The following is an 18,547-nucleotide window of genomic DNA, read 5'->3' as shown; positions in this document are numbered from 1 at the left end:
TTATAGAAAGCCGATATAGATAGGTCAATATCTCAGCTTCCATAGTTGTTGTTCATTTCGATACAAACGAAGTCCTCCAAAGGGACTATTCAATAGGGTTGACCATAACCTGTAAAAACGATATTACTTATTGCAGACGAGGTGACGCTACTAGAGAAAAATTTACAAACTAATTTTCAGACCTACTACGCTTCTGGTATCTAAATACCTGCCAATATAATCTACTATTTACAGGTGAACCAAATACCATTAGCCATAATTTTGACCCCCCTGTATACTTAGGAATAGTTTGTACTTATACTAACCCTACCTTGGTAATATTGGTTTATTGTCTAGCGTGGCGTCCTACTTACCTGTAGTATCTTGGTGTTTTCGTAACTTTCAATTTGTCTAGTTTAACCATTTCATATATAAAAATGTCTTGACAAGTAAATATGGGATCACATTTTTCGAAATGTATTGGTCTCACATACCAAATAGTTCTGAAATAAACATCGTCTTCTTACTGTATTATCTAATTTTCTAATAATACTCTTTTTAAATTTTTAAACTGGGTGCGTACCGCGTCGAACTGGACGTCACAAAATTTGCATCCTGAATGGCTGAATCCCAAGAATACCCTGAAAAATATAAATACTAACATTTTTTCTCATGTAACATCATCGGCTGGAGAGAGGAATAAATCTCTGACTCTCTTTCGTAATTCTAATAGTCTGGGGACTCGAACAAAAGATATTTAAGCCATAAATTCGATTGAGTTCGCTTTTGAGTTAAGATTCCATTTGGGTACCTAGAGTCGTGTGCCATAACACCTTTAACTTAGAGTGAAAACAACTATCGATAATATCAGTTTACTGCATTTCATTTGAATCAATAAGCTATTTGCAATACATTGCACTACTAGTTAATAATGTTAATGTGCCATATGTAGGCAGTAATGAAGCCAAGGAGTTGATCTAAATTGGCTATCTGAATGTATTTGTATTAGCTGACTGGCAGTTGCTCAATTAGCAGAAATGTACCGGAACCTTAAATGGTAAATGACTAATTATTATGAATTAGTATTAATTATAGTGTTGAGTCACTTAGACTAGTGTTCCCAAATTGCACCTTGATCAACAGAATTCAGTAATCAGAACTGAGGACTAGACAAGTATAATATTGGTCAGTAGTGATCAATCAACGTACATTCGGATATTCTATAGTATAAGCATACTTTCGAAAAGATTCTGTTCTGTAGCAGATGCTTTTAATAAACCGTTAATCGGCTCTTATTGATTGCTTTAGACTATCTTGAACTCTCATTTGTACGTTTACGGGATTTCCCTGCCAGATACTACAACTAAAGGATACTGAAGTTAATTCTATTTTAGCTGGATTTGTATTTACAATACGATAGTCTATGAAACATCATTAGTCAATTATTTTTAAGTTCTATTATTTGAGTTCAAAACCTCATTTTACGTTCATTCTTCATGACTGCGATATCACTGAACAAATTGAAAGCATAAGATAACGACTTTTTCCAGGAAAAACACGTTTGTGTTTAAGTAAATGAAAGCGCTACTTACTCGCAGTCTTGATGATAATCGGAAAACTGCTGAACAATGATTACAAATAAATCGTCGAATTTTAAATGCATAATTAGTAAACAATGTCGAAGCACTGACTCTCTGACGACCAGTAATTGTCATTTTGCGTTTCAATTGTAATTTTAAACGTCTAGTGTTCTTATGACAATGCAACCATGAACTTCGTCTGTTACGAAAAAGTTGGATTTCGCCTTCGGAAATATGGCTACCAATCGATGGAGAAGGAGGAACATCACAAGATAGTGCCGTTGTTGTACTCAAATGATCATCAACTTCATCAGTTACATGTTTTTCAATGGAATCACATTCAAAAGCAACTGCTTTTAACCGACGAGCACGCTTTAGTAAAAAAAAGATGGTAACAAAAACAGGTATTATATAGGTATAATCATTCTGTTTGGGAGAAGTTTTAAGAAAGTCTATTCCAAATACAACAACTGCGAATTGACCATGATGTTTTATGGAAAGATTTCTATAGCTTTAAAATGATTTTCATCTGCTGTGCAAAACATATGCTGAGTGACTAAAGCTGTTAAGACATAAATACACAAAATAACAATCGCATTATACTAGAACCCTCTTTACTCTGAGTTGGTTTTATCTTAATAACCTGTTTTTATTTAGCTAGTAAGTGATCAGAGTTATCACTGCCTATTCGTTCAAATAAATGCACGGAATAAGATATCAAGTTCGCTAGTTCTTTTAATTACTTCCAACCTCCAAACAGTAATACATAACGAACACAACCTCTAGCCACTAAGACCAGTATGCCCACATTAAAAATTGATTAACAAAATTCGATCAACACTAAGGATTAGAAAAAAACGGAAACTGTTCATTACTTAGTGACGAACCAGTGTTGTCATCATACGTTTAGTGAATGTTTGTGGTGAAGAATGTTTTAAGGTAAATGAATATTCGCAAATTCACTTTCAAATTATTAGATGAAGCTGTTTGGTAGGAGAAAATATTTTCAGGAAGTTAACTTATCAGGCACAAACCCACAAACAACCATGAAAGAATACGTTAAAAAGGAAATCATTAAATCGTTGAAAAACAGCTCCTTTAACTATAAAAAATTTCTTTTTACTAAATTGACAAATATATACAGAAGTGAACAGGAAAAAGGACTGCTTACTTTATTTTTCAATGTTAGATTATGTTTAACCCGTTGAGCGACCAATAGACTAGTTAAGAATGTCGATGGACTACAGTTATTTCGTGACTTTTTATTTTGTTCACTATCATTATTATTATTATCATCATTATTGCCGTTACTAATATTCAACGAAATAAGAGTCGTCTCTTTTTCTCCCACATCTTTTGTGTTAGTGATAGTAGAGATGACATCTACAGCAGTGGCATTGGTAGTAGTAGTACTGGTGATAGGATTATCTTCTGTCGTTGTTATTTCTGACATAGTTTTTGTATGGTTTATACTATCTTCGGTTGAATTATGATTATTATCTAAAACGGCTCTTCTCCCACCTTCACGTCGTTTCCGTCCTTCTTGATAATAATTTAATGCATAGAAATGTTCGGTTAGATTACGTACTACACTACGGATAGCTACATCGGATGATGGATGTTCATCTGATGGTGAATTGCACTATAAAGTGAAGATATACAATTCAGAGGAGTATTGAAGAATACAAGAAAAATGCTCAGAATAAGAAAGCTAAATAATGTGTAATAAATAAACAAAGCAGTGTTGGATATGCTAACTTTCACTTATCAATAATGTAACTCATTTACCAAGGGTATAGGTTTAATTTTCTTGGCTTTAGAGTACAGATATTAATAGTCAACCTTTACCCATATTGAGATAGGTGGGTACGATGTTCTGAACCTGGATGGAATACGTTTTACTTTTTTTGAACAAATAAACATTGAAACAAAGGGGCACCAAATACATATGCGCAACACAATAACAATGAGGCCAGTAGCAGTTATCAGTGATTTGTGTGAGGGCTGTGACACCCGCCGGGTGTCTAAACTGAAGCAGGTAGTTTTTTTAGGGGGTCACACCCCAAGCCTTCGACTCGAAGGTCTAATCCACAAGTCGGTGCAGCGACGTCAGTAGATCCATTCCCATCGTAGTCAGTGACCAACAATAGATTCATACGCCATTTGTACCTTCAGGATACTGGAGCTCATGTGCACTATCGGTTTGCAATGAGGGTTTTCCAACTCCCCTGGGTGGATCATCCATATCCACCAACCCGGTTAAAGCGCCGGACATTCGCTTTCCTTCCTCTCAATTTTGTAAACAACACCCCGTTAGCGAGGCAGTGAGTAGGACTTTCTTGGTAGTGTCTGTATACGTGTGGCTATGTGAGAGCATTTCGAGAGGGAAAGAGGACTCTCCCCACCTTCAGACGTACGAGGGTATTCATCGTAAGCCACTGCTTGCTCTAATACATAAGGTTTTTCGCAATAAAAGCAGACTAAAAAATGTTCAAGGGAGATGAAAATATCAGTTCATGAACTCAATCACAGTTCATCTGACTCATGTTACGACTTACGTGGTTGCAGATGGTTAAAAGTAGACCTGCATCTCAAATTCATGTTATTCGGTATTTGTCAGCAAGGCAACTGATGGAATTCAATCAATCAACGATTAATTTACTAAAAATTTCAAGGACCCTTCGGTAGTAAAAGAAGTTTGTAGATTTCTGCGTTATTCGGTCAAACATGCTGAGGTGAATGCGAATGTTATCATTCCTAATGATTGTATTAACAAGCACAAATATCCGAAATGTTACTGAAAAATTATTCGAAGAAACCATATTTGTCCAAACTCCAAATCTTTTACACTCCATGCACGAAATGTTATTGATTCTATTTGTTCATGCATCTCGCTATTAGAATTCAACATTTCTCAAAGATCTCCTCCATTAGTCGAAAGTGAAACCTATTGATATCACTCACTATGCAAATATGAAGAATTTGCAGTCCCGAGGACATAAATAACGAACTGAGCCTCTTGAAGAAAATACTTATCAAAATTGGGTGTCCTTCAATATTTATTGACAAGAGTATGAAACTTAAACCTCCTAGAACATAAATAAACTCGGTCGAAAACACTCTATATGAACATCGATTTTAAGGGTGACAGAGCTACAAACGTCCTAAAGAGGAGCATTTCTGAATCTTTAAGAAGAACATTCTTCGCAGAAACGTTGCGATCATCGTTCATCAATTATCTTAAGAATAAATTATCTCATCTGAACAACTCTATGTGTATTTATTAATTTACCTGCTCATGAGGAGCAAGGTGTATAGATCGTTTGATGCGTACTTTATCCAAAAAAATTCAAGAACATTACACAACGTGGCTGAAAAGAGGCGGAAACGGTTCAGTAAGCTCATTAGTCGAACACCTTGAGAACATAGGTCATTCAATCGAGGTGGACTCTGCGTTCAAAGTCATCCAAAAGGTAAGTCGAAGGCTGCCAAAGACAGTTATGTTGCATCTTCTTAACATTGCTAAGGCAGTAGCCATAAATCTGGGAAAACCAGAATTGTATATCAAAAAAAAATTGGTAGAACTACTTTTTTTACCGCGGTCTTAGAGTCTTATAATTTTCTTCTTTCTTCATACTTTCCTTCCTTTACAGTTATTCGCTTCCCATTCCATCTTCTCTATAGACCTTCTACCCCCCCCCAACTGGTTTATTTCTGTTTCTATGATTCTCCTGAATACATTTTATCTCAATTTCAACATTTTATCATGCTGAGTCATTTAATTTTTAGTGTTATTATTCATATCCTTTACGATTTTTTTTATTTTATATCATTTTTGTTTTCCTCCGTTTGTTCAGTGGTCTACCGGTTAATGGCTCTGGCTCGAGACCGGTAGGTCCTGGGTTCTAATCTCGCGAGTGCGGGATCGTGGATGCGCACTGCTGAGGAGTCCCATAATAGGACGAAACGGCCGTCCAGTGCTTCCAGGTTTCCGATGGTGGTCTAGCTTCAATTGACTTATGATTTCAACTTTGAAAAATGTTTGTATTTACTTCAAATTATTTTTTGAGACAGAATCCATTTATTATTTTCATTAAGATACAATATATACTTTGAAACAAAACGCACCTTTAATGATTGTGTTTTTTTACGAGTTGATGTTGTTAGTGGGCGAGAAGTGGGAGGTTCATAACCGCCATCTCTCCCTGTGGTAGAATGTGAAGATGATTTATGTCTAAAGAGTGCAACAACAAAAATGCAACACATGATTAGTAAATAAATTGAAAAAAGCTAGAATTAAATTATCACTGACGAATACATCTGTTAGCATGGGAGTTGTGGAGATTGTTAAATATCATTGTGATAAAAGCCTGATTCAAATTAGACAAACATTAAAAAACCTGGAAGTTCTGGACAACTGTTTCGTTCACTGCAACCCCTGCACTGATATATTATGTGCTCACTAGTGACTAGCTTAGAAAGAATATTTCCGGATTTCAGTAGAATACTTCTATCCTACTGCGATAGATCGAGTCAAGACATTCAAGCTACCCAACTATTGATCATCATTACTGAACAAATCCTAGCCAAGTAGTTTACACTTAACGTAGTTTTTTGACCGACAGATGTCGTGATTTAATCAAGAGATTCGGAGTTGATGTTAATTTGACAGGTGAGTAATTAGGAATTTAGACACTGTGCTACAGGTGAATCACAGAATTAAATATCACTCCACCTAGTTTGGTCTGAATAGCAAGGTAGAAATTTTTAGATCAAAACAGAAAACAAATAACATGGAACAATAAACAATGAACAGTTATTTATAACTTTGTCAATGAAAGGCATACTTGTTGACCTTTTAGTCTCTATTTCTGTGGAATATGCTCATAGATGTGAATAAAGACCTTTCTTTCTGTTCTATTAATGTATGCGCCTCGACATATAGATGTAAATTGGTAAACATAATTGGATGTAGATGATGTGGGGATTTTTCCAGTTTCGTCTGTCTCAAGAAGCTACTGTTTCATCATCTACGAAGCTAACTCTTGAAAAGAGTAGCTTCTTCTCTACAGTAGCACACTACATTATTCTCATCTGGTTTCCCTATACTTACTGACAAGTCATTATCTCGCAGGCACTATTAACTATGGTTAGCTTCTCTCCAGCCTTTTTCTCTGAAGCTTATATGTAAAGCTCTAAAAATGATCCGAGGATGGCTTTCAGCCTCTTAATTTGTGTGAGGGTTAGTAATACCACTCGGTAACTGGGGCTACGTTTGGATTCATTACCAGTGGTTAAAAGGGCTTAAAACACTAGACTCCCAAGTAACAGATTGCAGGTTAAAACTCCACTTTATATACCTCAGCTTGTGAAAGCGGTTAGGATATGCGTTATATATGCCTAGTCTTTACCTACCTCGAGATCTTATAGTGGTTGGTAACCAAATCAAAATATGGCCTCGATCCGCAAGACTAGAAGCCAATGGTATGGAGAAACGTTGTTTAGCAGGGTTTAAAATAAAGATTCTAGTGGCGTAATTTTAAGCATTCTTTATCTTCCTCGAAATCTCGAATTCATTGTTCATACTTCCATTTGTCCAACTGAAATCATCTGAATGAACTACATTTCTCATGTTTAGCTTTCCACTGAATTTCATGTTGATCCCTGTCACTTACATTATGTTAATCTTCCTTTTTCACTGTGGTGATGCGAGTTTTGGAAACTGGAACCAATAAGAATTATTCAAAATATCACGTTAACTACAAATGACTGGTGAAAATCTTCTCCATATTATCAATTAATTATTTTTTTTTAAATTCACAATAACTCACTTTTCAAATGCATCATACGATGTGAATGTAACATTTGATTTATAGCATAATCCACAACGTCTACTTAAAAATACGCCATCCATCGGAAATTGTTTCCTTTCTAAATCGATTTTTGAAAATTTACGAAAACTTTTCAATGATTTATTCATATGTACTGTACAAGGTAAATATAGTCGACCCCAATCAAAGCATTCATGTGCTAGAAGAACAGCATGATTTTTGAATATACCTTGACATCGCCAGCATACAGGTGCTACATTATTTGTTGTGTGTTCATTACATAGATGATATTCTAAATTTGGCCAATTTTCAAATGTAACTCGACATAATGGACAATTCAAATAGGTTTCATAATTGGGTCCTTCATAATTTATGATGGAATTTGATGTATGATTATTGTCGGTTACATTACTGTCTAATGGGATAGGATTTTGTTTTTGAAGCTGAAAGGTAGATAACAAAGAAAAAAACTGGAATAATTGTAATGTAACTTTTATTTACTTGAACAGTAACTCAATCGTTAAAGTATTCAAAAGTTTCAACTACTTTTGTTTGAACAGCTATGTAGTATTTCTAGCACTGACACGTAAGGTAGCTGGAAATCCAGTCCATAAAACTGTACATGATAAATGAATACCATGAAAAAAAACAAGATTTAGTGAATGTGATATATTGACATCACTCACCAAATAAGGATTTCCAATAAAAACACCTAACTTAGGAATGACCCAGCAAATTCATGAAATATTTTATTTTGTGAAGATAATGTATTTGAGAAAACAGATACTTTCAAATGCATTAAGCTTTACAGTGATGGTGGCTGTAAAGACCATAAGAATAGTCGACGAGCAGAAAGATCATATACTTCCTGTGTTAATGAAAACATCAAACGTGTGTGAATTCTTGTGATTTTGCATTGGCAACCTACTATCCGGATGAGTGCTGATGAATCGAAATTTAGGAAATCATTTATGTACATGATTCTAGCAAAACATTTGAGTTCGAGGAAATTATGTAACAATGAGGTAGCTGAAGAATGTGGCTTCTAAGGACTTCCATAGATTTTTAAACAAAGAAAAAGAGTATTACTAACCAGTGGGACTCATGATGTGGGCTTCGTCTTGTTTCGAGACTCGTCAGTCGGGTGTAAACCTGATTGCTTTCGAGCGTTGGTGTTCAAACTGAGACTCGAATACAGCACTTTTATTTTCAAACGTTAAGAATTTATCTATGTGCGTCCTGGATTCTACTACTGGACACTGTTTGACTTTAATAAAAATCTTTCGACTCAATAGCTGAGAACGCATATATACAAATAGAGACTTATCAATAGCTCTTAACAGCAACAATAGGAAAGTAAAAGCCCTTAGAAATATTGAAGTAATTAAACAACTACAATGTCACAAACAGGGAGCATCTTCAATGGGATATAATTATTATGCATCCCCAGTAACAACTTGCTCCAACATACGGAGTTGGCTAGTATGGGATTTGACTGGAAGAAGATTAGGGGCAGCTAAATCAGAATGTTATAGCAATCCATGTAACCACTGAATCTTGAAGTGAATCATGTTGGAAAATAAAGACTGCCTGTCTGTGACGCACAGCATATTCACAATCCACGGTTGGAGATACCGGATGATATGATGTAACACCGGTTGTAATACCCTCGTTGCACTCACGTTTTAACTTGAGTTTAGTATCAAACTATGCTTTACTTTTTTTAATCTCACTTGTTCGATTCAAACAATATTTATTATGCTTAGGTTCATCTTGCACAATTTCCAACTTTTGCCGGAAATTTTTGTTTATTCAACCCACTTACCACATACAGGTTAATGATATTAGCCTCGAGCCAAACTTTAACTGGAAAGGTTAATGATATCAACCGGTTTCCCAAGTCGACGTAATTAGAGTGGAGTTCAAACCTGCTACTTCACGGCGGTAAGCCGAATGTCTCTACTAATTCACTGCTCCACATAGCCCAGAGGACATTTGTGAAAATGAATTTAACAAATTTTTTCGATGCGTTTTAGTAATCTATTGCAATAATATGTAAATAGCAGCTCGTATAATATTTGTGAAAATATAATTACGGTTATTTATAAGCATGGTTACATAATGATGAACACAAAACTACATTATTCACACGTACTGTGCTTATTCTGACTAACGTTACGAATGAGAAAATTTTCATCACAAAACTGCTTGTTTTAAAAGTGCACTAACAACTACTACCTACATGCTAGATTTTTTCTAGAAGTGGGGGAGTTATTGACATTTCCGGGCTGCCAATGTCACGAGAGGAAGTTTCTTCTTGATGGAACAGAAAAAGAATCTGAGCTGGTAGTGGTTTTACTAAAATGGAAATCTGACTGCACAGAGCACGGAGAAGCTGCTTTACACCACCCTCTTTTGTGGGCATTTTCCGATACACGAGCTCCGTATTTTTCAAACTGTACAACTGGTATAGGCAATCCGTAGGACATAGTGAAAAGTACTATTTTTAGGACTGACATGTTTTATGTACTCCAATTTTGAAAAAACAGCATTGCTGGAGATGCTTTTTATCCACAGAAAACACCTGACTATTACCACACCCAAGTACAATCGGCAGTAAGAACTTGTCGTCGGACCCTCATTTGTTTACTTTTAATCTTACCACTCTTTAATCGACCTGTATGACAGGAAAAAAACTCCAGAAGCAAGTATTTTAAACAATCTAATTTAATTGGTTTGTCATGATGAGAAGCAAGCCCAACTACATCGACAAAATGGCTACAATTGAGTATACACGGTAAGGAAGTCTTGTTACTTGTCGCAAGACAGATGGTGCTTATAGTCTGATGTATAAACTTATCCATATGTTTAACTAAACATAAATAAATTGAACAAATAATGAACATACTATATATATTCACGAAAACTTACCGTTTCATGAAAATTTGATTCATTATTCAAATTTGAGCAATTAAATGTTGGCGCATTTGTAGCCATGGGTAAACATTCGTTTACATAGATTGCTTCTAAAATGGGATTTATCATTAATAATGATAGAAACGCTTGACAAACCTGAACAATTATGACCTGTTAGGCTAGTAGTATTGTGTTGTATTGTTAGTGTAGGAAAATCATTCCCTTCATCGACTAATGTCGCTACTGATTCAGGAGTTGCTTCAAACGATAGCTGCAGACTGTCTACATTGATATTTAAGTCATATAATTCTGAAGATTTTACATTCGCATACGCTGAAGAGCTGCTAGTTAAGCTAACATTAGAAGTAGTAGTGGTAATAATAGTAGTAGTAGTAGTATTATCCACATTTCCACTACAACAAAGATAGTTGTCATTGCTGATATTGCTACCCTGGTATACATCGCTTCTTTCATTATTCTCTTGCAGTTGTGATAAATTTTTTTTCATAAACGCTATTAAATTATCTCGTTCACTCGGTTGAATACTTTTTAAATTGTCAAAAAGTACCATTAATTGACTTCTTATAGTTGCCGACTCCATGTTTCATTTTCTTGTCTAAGAAATTGAAAATGATTTACTTTCTTAGACCAGTGGATCTGAAATGCAAATGTTAATAGATAATCAGGTAAGGTATGATTCCCTCACGTAATTTAAAAGCTACTCCATGACAAATTTTAGTAAAACCTAAAATACCTTCCCAAAGCAACTGTGATGTTTTTACTTGTCAAGTACAGTGTGGTCTCAGTTGTTTTAACATTGAAAAACTACTGTTAGTGTCGTAAGAGCAATAGTTTTTGTGAGTGAAGAAAAAGAATTTCCGGTTGGTTAGCACTGAGTTGATTAAACAGTCCACTCATGTACCAATATATATTTTTGACGTTTAGTTATTATTGTATCAGGGCTTTTAAAATGATTTTTTATGTTCGCATTAGAGAATGAAATCAAATAGCCCGAACTAAACATCGCTGTGATGGACCCACATACCTTCGCTCCGGCCAAAGATGTAGTGCAAAGTGGAAAAAGAAACAAATGGTACAATAATGTGAACTCTGAACTCACATTGGTTGAATTTAAGTGGTTGCAAGTAACAGTCATTGCCGTGTGGAAGGTATTTCCACGTTCGGGGTCATGATTGAATTTCGGGATACTGCTGGCAACTGCATCACTGCACCTCTATAAGAACCCTTCCAGGGTGTGCGCGATGGGGAAATGGTAACAGCCCTCATACATCTAACAGCACTCAAGATCATTGTATTCATAATCTCCTTCTTCAATTCTCATTATTCCTCACACCTCGACTTTCAGCAATAAACTTCCTCTTTCGGCTTCCTCCTCAAGTGTCACTATGGTCAATGATTCTAGTGCACGAAATACTGTCCCAGGTTTACTGAAACCTCACCACAAACTACACATTGGAGCCTTCAATGTACGCACCCTATGTCAAATCGGCCAGCATGCCTCCTTGGATAAAACTCTAGAATCTCGTACTATTGATGTATGCTGTGTCTCCGAAACACACATACAGGATACTAGTGTGATCATTCACTTGACCTCAGCTCGCCAAAATGGAGAGCCGACGAGATACACTCTACGTGTATCCGGCGACCCGATGGCTAGTTCCCGTGGACTGGCGGGTGTAGACATAGCACTAAGTATGAGGGCAGGACAAGCACTATTAGAGTGGATCTTTGTTAACAGTCGCCTATGTGCTGTTCGACTAAATGGCTCTGTAAGAACTCGGAAGGATAGGGACACATGTCGTCGCCTTTTCGTCCTTTTCTGCCTACGCACCCATCGACTGTAGCCCGGATGGAAAGATGAATCTTACAAAAAGCTCTCTAAACTTCTTCAAAAAGCTAAACGCTCAGACATAGTACTCGTAGCAGATGACTTTAACGCCCAAGTAGATAGCTTAAATCAAACAGAAAGACATTTAGGTGGGTATTTTAGTGTTCCGGTTTAGAGAACAGATAATGGTGATCGTCTGTTGCAACTATGCTCAGACAATCATTTACTTTTAGCAAACACTAATTTTAAGCATAAGGAGAGACATCCCTCTAACATGGCGACCACCTACACCTAACTTACAATGGACTCAAATAGACCATATTGCCATCAGTCATCGTTGGAGAGCCTCGAAAGAAGACTGTCGCTCGTTCTGGAATACACGTTTAGACTCTGACCATGCCTTAATACGAGCACACATTTACTTGCGCCTCACTGGATGCAAAAAAACTACACTAAGACCCATTAGAATTGAACTGAGGGACGAGAAAGCTAAAACTAAGTTCCAGTAACAACTGAGTTCACATCTAGGCAATTCAGAAAACGAGGCTGAACCAGATGTTGCTTGGAAAGATATACGAACAGATGCAGAAACAGCAGTAACACCTATTAGCAATTTAAACCAAAAGGTTACAGAAAACCAATGCATTTCTTCCAAGTCTATTGCACTGGTGGATTCTCGTAAACTTATCCCATCAGGCTCTAGACGCGATGAAGGGCGAAAGCAAAAGAAATGGAAAAGGCAGAGGCTATAAGCAACACCAGACAACTCTTTAGACTAATGAAAGAAACCGGAATAAAGAAGTCAATTGTAAGCGGGACAATCTCGGGAAAAGACGAGACACTTATCTGCTTTCAGCCCAGACGTTTAGAACGATGGGCGGAACACTTTAGAGAACAGTTTAGCTGGCCTTCAGCTATACTACAATTACCCACCATTCCCAAACAGTCTGGATGGAACATTGAAGTAGGTCCCTCGACTCTAGTTGAAGTTTTAAAGGCTATAGCTAATCCGAAACGAGGAAAAGCATCTGGGTTAGATAGATTGGCTCCAGATGTCCTTAAATATGTTCGTCCAATTTCAGCGATTATGTTGACTAATCATGTGGGCGAGACTATAATTTATGGACGACCTTTGAACGAATCGCAAGTGACCTTGAGAAATATAAGCTAATCACGATAAAGTCGTGAAAACTCTCTTAGCACCGACCACATAGCTTCAATATTGTTTGTGTGTACTCCGACTGTGTAAGTTTGTCAGTTTCATTACGCATATATCCCTACAATACTCATACCACTGAACAGCCGGAGCTTCAGCAACATCTGAGATTAATGCAGTTAATGTTACCAGTACTTTTATTAAACAGTTTGCGGCAATTATTATAATATGCCTTAGTCTCAATCTACATTGAGCGAAAAAAGTTCTTATCCTAGCAGACGTCTCCAACATATATTACGTCGAAGGACATCATGGTAGTCTACCTAAAGCCTACAAGTCATTTGATTACTGCAATTACAAATAAAGGAACTTAGTAGTAGTACCGTTTATTATAGACGCTTAATTGTCACCAGGCACTGAAATTGGCACCGTGACCTTGAAGTCCCTAATAAGCTTCTGTTTGTCTCGTCCATAAATTATTGTCTCGCCGAAAGGTCTGTTGGGCAATAAAGTGTTTAGTGAAGCTAGAAAATATTCTACCCTCCAGCTCTTATTCTAGATCGCAACCATCAGTTCCATAAGTTCATAAACGAGAGGGTAGTAAAGCATTGCAGTATGACTTATGTCAACTCGTAATGGCAAACTTAACTCCAATTTGTAGGCCTAACGGATTTCAGTTAACTACTAAAACTCTAAATGGTAACAACCACAACTCATGACAGCAGTCTGTAAACTTGACCTTTTTCTCATATAACAAAGAATAATTTGACATGTGGGGGTCAATTACTGGAATCAAATTTATTGTTCCACTGTTATTTCGTTTTTTATTGTTGGTTGATCTATATGTCAGGAGTTTTTCCCAAGTAGCTTACAAGCCACCTCAGTTCACTACTTCTACTCCAACAACAAACCTACCGGCAATACCACAAACCATCATTCGACGCGCTCTCATAATTACTGTTGTCCAATATCCAAAATTCCGTTTCACCTTCGTAAAAATAAGGAGGAAGAAAAAAATGTGTTAATCTTGGAAATGGAAGTCTTTCACCGTATTTAACTTTTCTGAATTATTCAATATGTGGGGCCTGAATCATGTATTGCGGTAATCAATTCCATTTGTCAATAGTCAGTGGACAAGTAATTTTTCTGAGCTTGTAGGCTTTTTTAGAGTGTCTCCTTATGGCTGTCAAGATCACATGTTTACTTCCATCTCTCTGGACCAATTGGGTATGCTGGAAAGGATTGATACTTTTGTGATTCCCTTTTGTTGGTTAAATTGGGATATATTTTCGATACCATGGGAATACGTACCAAAAACACGGAAACGAGTGAATTAACCTGTATTACTACTTAGGTATTGTAGGGTCGCAATGACTGTGGATACAGCTACCAAAGATATTAGACTGCAATGCTGAGACCTTGGTTTTAGCTCGCAACAAGCCTGTAATGCGACTGTAGTCGGGTACGTTTCTGAAAGTTTGGGAAGCTTGTTCCTTCTACTTCTCTTTTTCTCGTCAGTCTTACTAAGAGTGCGAATTTGAGTATGCGTGTGATCTTAACAATTTATTTGGGAACTCAGTTTGGTGTTTGAGTCGAATAATCTGTGTTAGAAACATTATATTGAGGTTCATTATCTAGTGCCGTCTTCAGCTTTTTTATAAGCCTGATACCAGACACGGGAATTTTTTAACTATTAATTGGCTCTGCATTAAGACCTTAAACAGTCGTCCTTGTAGTTTTCAGCGTGAGTAATCTCGAAGACGCTATTACTGTACATGTTACCCAACAGACTAAAGGGTCGAATATGAGACAGGCTATGAAGAAATTGGATAGGATTTAAGTTTAGAAAGGGAGAAATAATAAGTGAATATAGGTTGCACAACAACGAAACTTGGAAGACAGTGAAACTTGCCACGTCACCTTTCGTGGTTTTGTAGTGGTATTGGTCCTAACTACAATCCTCAAAGCTGAAAATGAGATAACTGGGAAAATAGACCTGTAGTGAGTATTCCAAATACGGCTCATCAGTTTGTAGTGGATGTCGAGTCGAGGACGGACTATGATCACCACTACTATTCGATTACGCGCCCACAAACGACTTGGTTCCTTTGATAGCTCGTAAATCAGAAAGCTTTATTAATCTAGATCAAGTATATTTATTGGCGATCTCGTGGTATCGAAATAATACCGAGACGTGCCAAAGGGTACAGGCGAAATGGGCAGTGCGTGAGCACGTTCGAACCAAACAAGGCGGATCGCGAAACAAGAAGTGAAACTGATGCAGTTAAACAAATACAGTAAAACAATCTCTGGTACAATTGGTTACAATAATAATAATTGTTTCCGTTATTCCAATCGTGTTCTTATCGAGACTGGCCGGTCACTACAGACCTTCAATATGCAACACTAAGAGAAGGTCAACTATGGTGAATGAGGGACTTCCTATTCAATCCATCGAATGACATGGCTCAGCCTAGCAGACGTGGTCATTCTTGTGTAACTTATCTCTTTAATTCATATTTAATATGTTGTTCTGTCTCCAGACTGCATCTGTTCTCCACCATATATTGGCGATGATTACAATAGTCAGTGTAGACAATGATGTGACTTACAGGTGAGATCTTATAGATTAGGTAGTCATATCATGACAAATCTACAATTTTAAGATTAGGTCTATTATTAGAGCACTAATAATAACGAAGTAGACCATATTTCTACAGTTCTACTAAAATCTATACTTGGATCCAGTAACAGCAGACGGATAGTTTTTTGTTTGTCTTCTACTTTCTTTTTTCCTTCTGACGTTTGTGATATTTCTCCACCGTCCTAAACCTCTTTTTATACGAGAATCCAGTTCTCAATAATGCCAGAAGTTTAGAGTGAAAATATACGAATATTTATTTGAACAGCTGTTCATGCTTTAGTGTATGCGATCCATGCTGACTATTTATCATTGGGGATGTTCAGTACAACGTACTCAAATGTGATCTGCTTTGGATGCTTGGTCGTGGACCAGTAAAAGGGGTTCGTTTTGCAAAACCAGTAAGGTCAGAATCAAAGTCAAAATCGTTCAAATCCATTTATTTGACACTATACACATACATTGCGTTCAAATTAGTCATAAAACTGAGCACCAATTAGCTGATAGAAATAAATTAACACATTTGACGGTTCAGTATTTTGTTAGATTTTGATTTCCCAGATGATTAAACAGACACGATTAAATGTGTCTGTATTAAACATCAAATTCCCTCTTTTCACAATAAATTATACAAAACTTGGGATTCATTACCGAGATTTATCCTAAACTCTCTGAGCTTGTTTGGATCCGGAAAGTAGGTTCTCATCAACTTTTTGTATTGTTTGTTCGATTGTTAAGTGCTACTTTGGCTTAGCTTTCAGCTTGGCTACAACCAGCTGGCAGTGTGAAACAATACCAGCTCCTACATCTTTTTTCTCAGGTCTTCTGTAGACCTTCTATATCGTGGTATTTAGAAAAAAACTGATCTGTTTTCTAAGTAAATTAAAGAAATTAACAGTGCTTCGTGATAATTAAGAGTATTTGAATTATTATGCTAACTAGGTGTGCCCGAAATAGCATAATTTAGACCAAGAAGAACGAAGCGAGTACAAATGAACGTTTTGTATTTAGAATTTGAAATCAGTCAGCTACCAAGTACCAAAGAATCATTAGTTTGTCGTTGGTGTCGAGTTGCAATTGACTATGATTACCACTACAGGAAGATTACGTCCTGATAAGAAGCCTTGACCAGTGGAGTTAGACCGTGTCGACTGTGAGAGAATTATCAACCGCAGACTATGGAAGCTGGTCTTGAGATATCATGGATTGATTGAATTTAGACATCAGCTGGAGTTGATATTTGCTCAGTTGTATATAGAGGTTAGGCATTTGCGTGAGACAGAAGGACCTCGGTTCGAATCAAGCATTAGGGATCGTTGATGCGCACTCATGAGGAGCCTCATACTAGAACCGAATGGCCGTCCAATTCCTTCAGATTTTAGATGGAAGTCTAACACTGGTCGGTTCATGGTTTCAACGAAAGGATAAATTTCTCAATCTGAGAACCATTTATACAAAATATCCTTATCTCTGAAAAATCGATTTATATTTGTGAGCAAGTTCTAACATGTATGGGCTTCTGCCATCCGATATCATTATCAGAACCGAAATATCCATATATAGAACCAACGTTACATATTTAAACATGCGAAACAATAACAACATACTAAGGAAAAAGTGTAAAAATATGGATTCATTTCATTGATCAATTAACTTTGTCAACACTGATAATTGCATAATTAGATGTCAGTTTTGTGAACAAATTGTCCATGTCAGTATTGTAATAGAAAACATTTTGTAATCCGTTAATGCTACCAACCTGATATAGTGTTCAAGATCACATGACCCTTTTCATAAATAGTTTATCCACCTCTAATCTAAATAATGGGTGACTAGTTACCATAGATATATTTCAGAAATATATAAATAAGTGAAAACCTATATTCATCTTAAATTCAGTCATTGGATGGCGTTTAAATATTGATATTCATAGAAATTCATATTCATTGTTCTCAAAAGCCTCTATGTGGACAATTTGACAGTTTTTTTGATCCATCAATACTAAACTAAAACATTCTTTAAAAAAATTAAAGGTTTGAATTTTTCTTGTCGTAAAACTATGTCAAAATGGTTTACACACATAGTTCATTGACTGATATTTGTATATATATGTGTGTATTATGGTATTCATGTATATATATCTCTGTGTGTGTTAGTGTATGCATATGCAAATGTTTCACACTCACTCATTCACTCATTCCATCTCTCTCTCTTTATGTAACAAAAATGATATGGTGATTTTGAATGTGTATAAATACTTGAAACATTGAACACTGTCATTATCATCATCATGATCATCACCACCGGTGAAATGAATGGTTTAAACAAAAATGAAATTTCTTTTCTTTTTTTATCACCATCAATCTTGAAAAACTTCATACCATGTGAAAACAAAACTTGAAAATCATTTTATTAAATTAGGTTAGAAATTAATATTGTAAAATATTAGTTGTTTTAAATAACTAAATAGTTAATTTTATTCAATTGTATCAATGCCAATAAAAAAAACTAAATTAAGAAATTATCTAATGGAATATAGAACATAATATCAGAAGGGGGTTTTGTGGAGATTTCTAGTAATTTTATATTGTTGGA

General features: G+C 36.1%; 1 protein-coding gene across 1 annotated transcript in view; it reads right to left on the bottom strand.

Annotated features, from left to right (window-relative positions):
* The window catches only part of Smp_164720 (zinc finger protein, putative), a gene marked incomplete at both ends in the record, with an annotated part of 34,834 nt that extends 20,571 nt beyond the window's left edge, over positions 1-14,263 (bottom strand). The window contains 6 exons of the mRNA XM_018791722.1: positions 1,572-1,931; positions 5,688-5,793; positions 7,391-7,833; positions 10,322-10,416; positions 10,463-10,659; positions 14,223-14,263. Of these exons, the coding sequence (XP_018645138.1) occupies positions 1,572-1,931; positions 5,688-5,793; positions 7,391-7,833; positions 10,322-10,416; positions 10,463-10,659; positions 14,223-14,263 (1,242 nt within the window). The remainder of the gene's footprint in view (positions 1-1,571; positions 1,932-5,687; positions 5,794-7,390; positions 7,834-10,321; positions 10,417-10,462; positions 10,660-14,222) is intronic.
* Between the last annotated feature and the right edge of the window lie 4,284 nt (positions 14,264-18,547).

This window comes from Schistosoma mansoni (assembly GCF_000237925.1).
Source record: "Schistosoma mansoni, WGS project CABG00000000 data, chromosome 1 unplaced supercontig 0094, strain Puerto Rico, whole genome shotgun sequence".
NCBI classification, from domain to species: Eukaryota; Metazoa; Platyhelminthes; class Trematoda; order Strigeidida; family Schistosomatidae; genus Schistosoma; species Schistosoma mansoni.
This window is presented reverse-complemented; position numbering and strand designations above follow the sequence as displayed.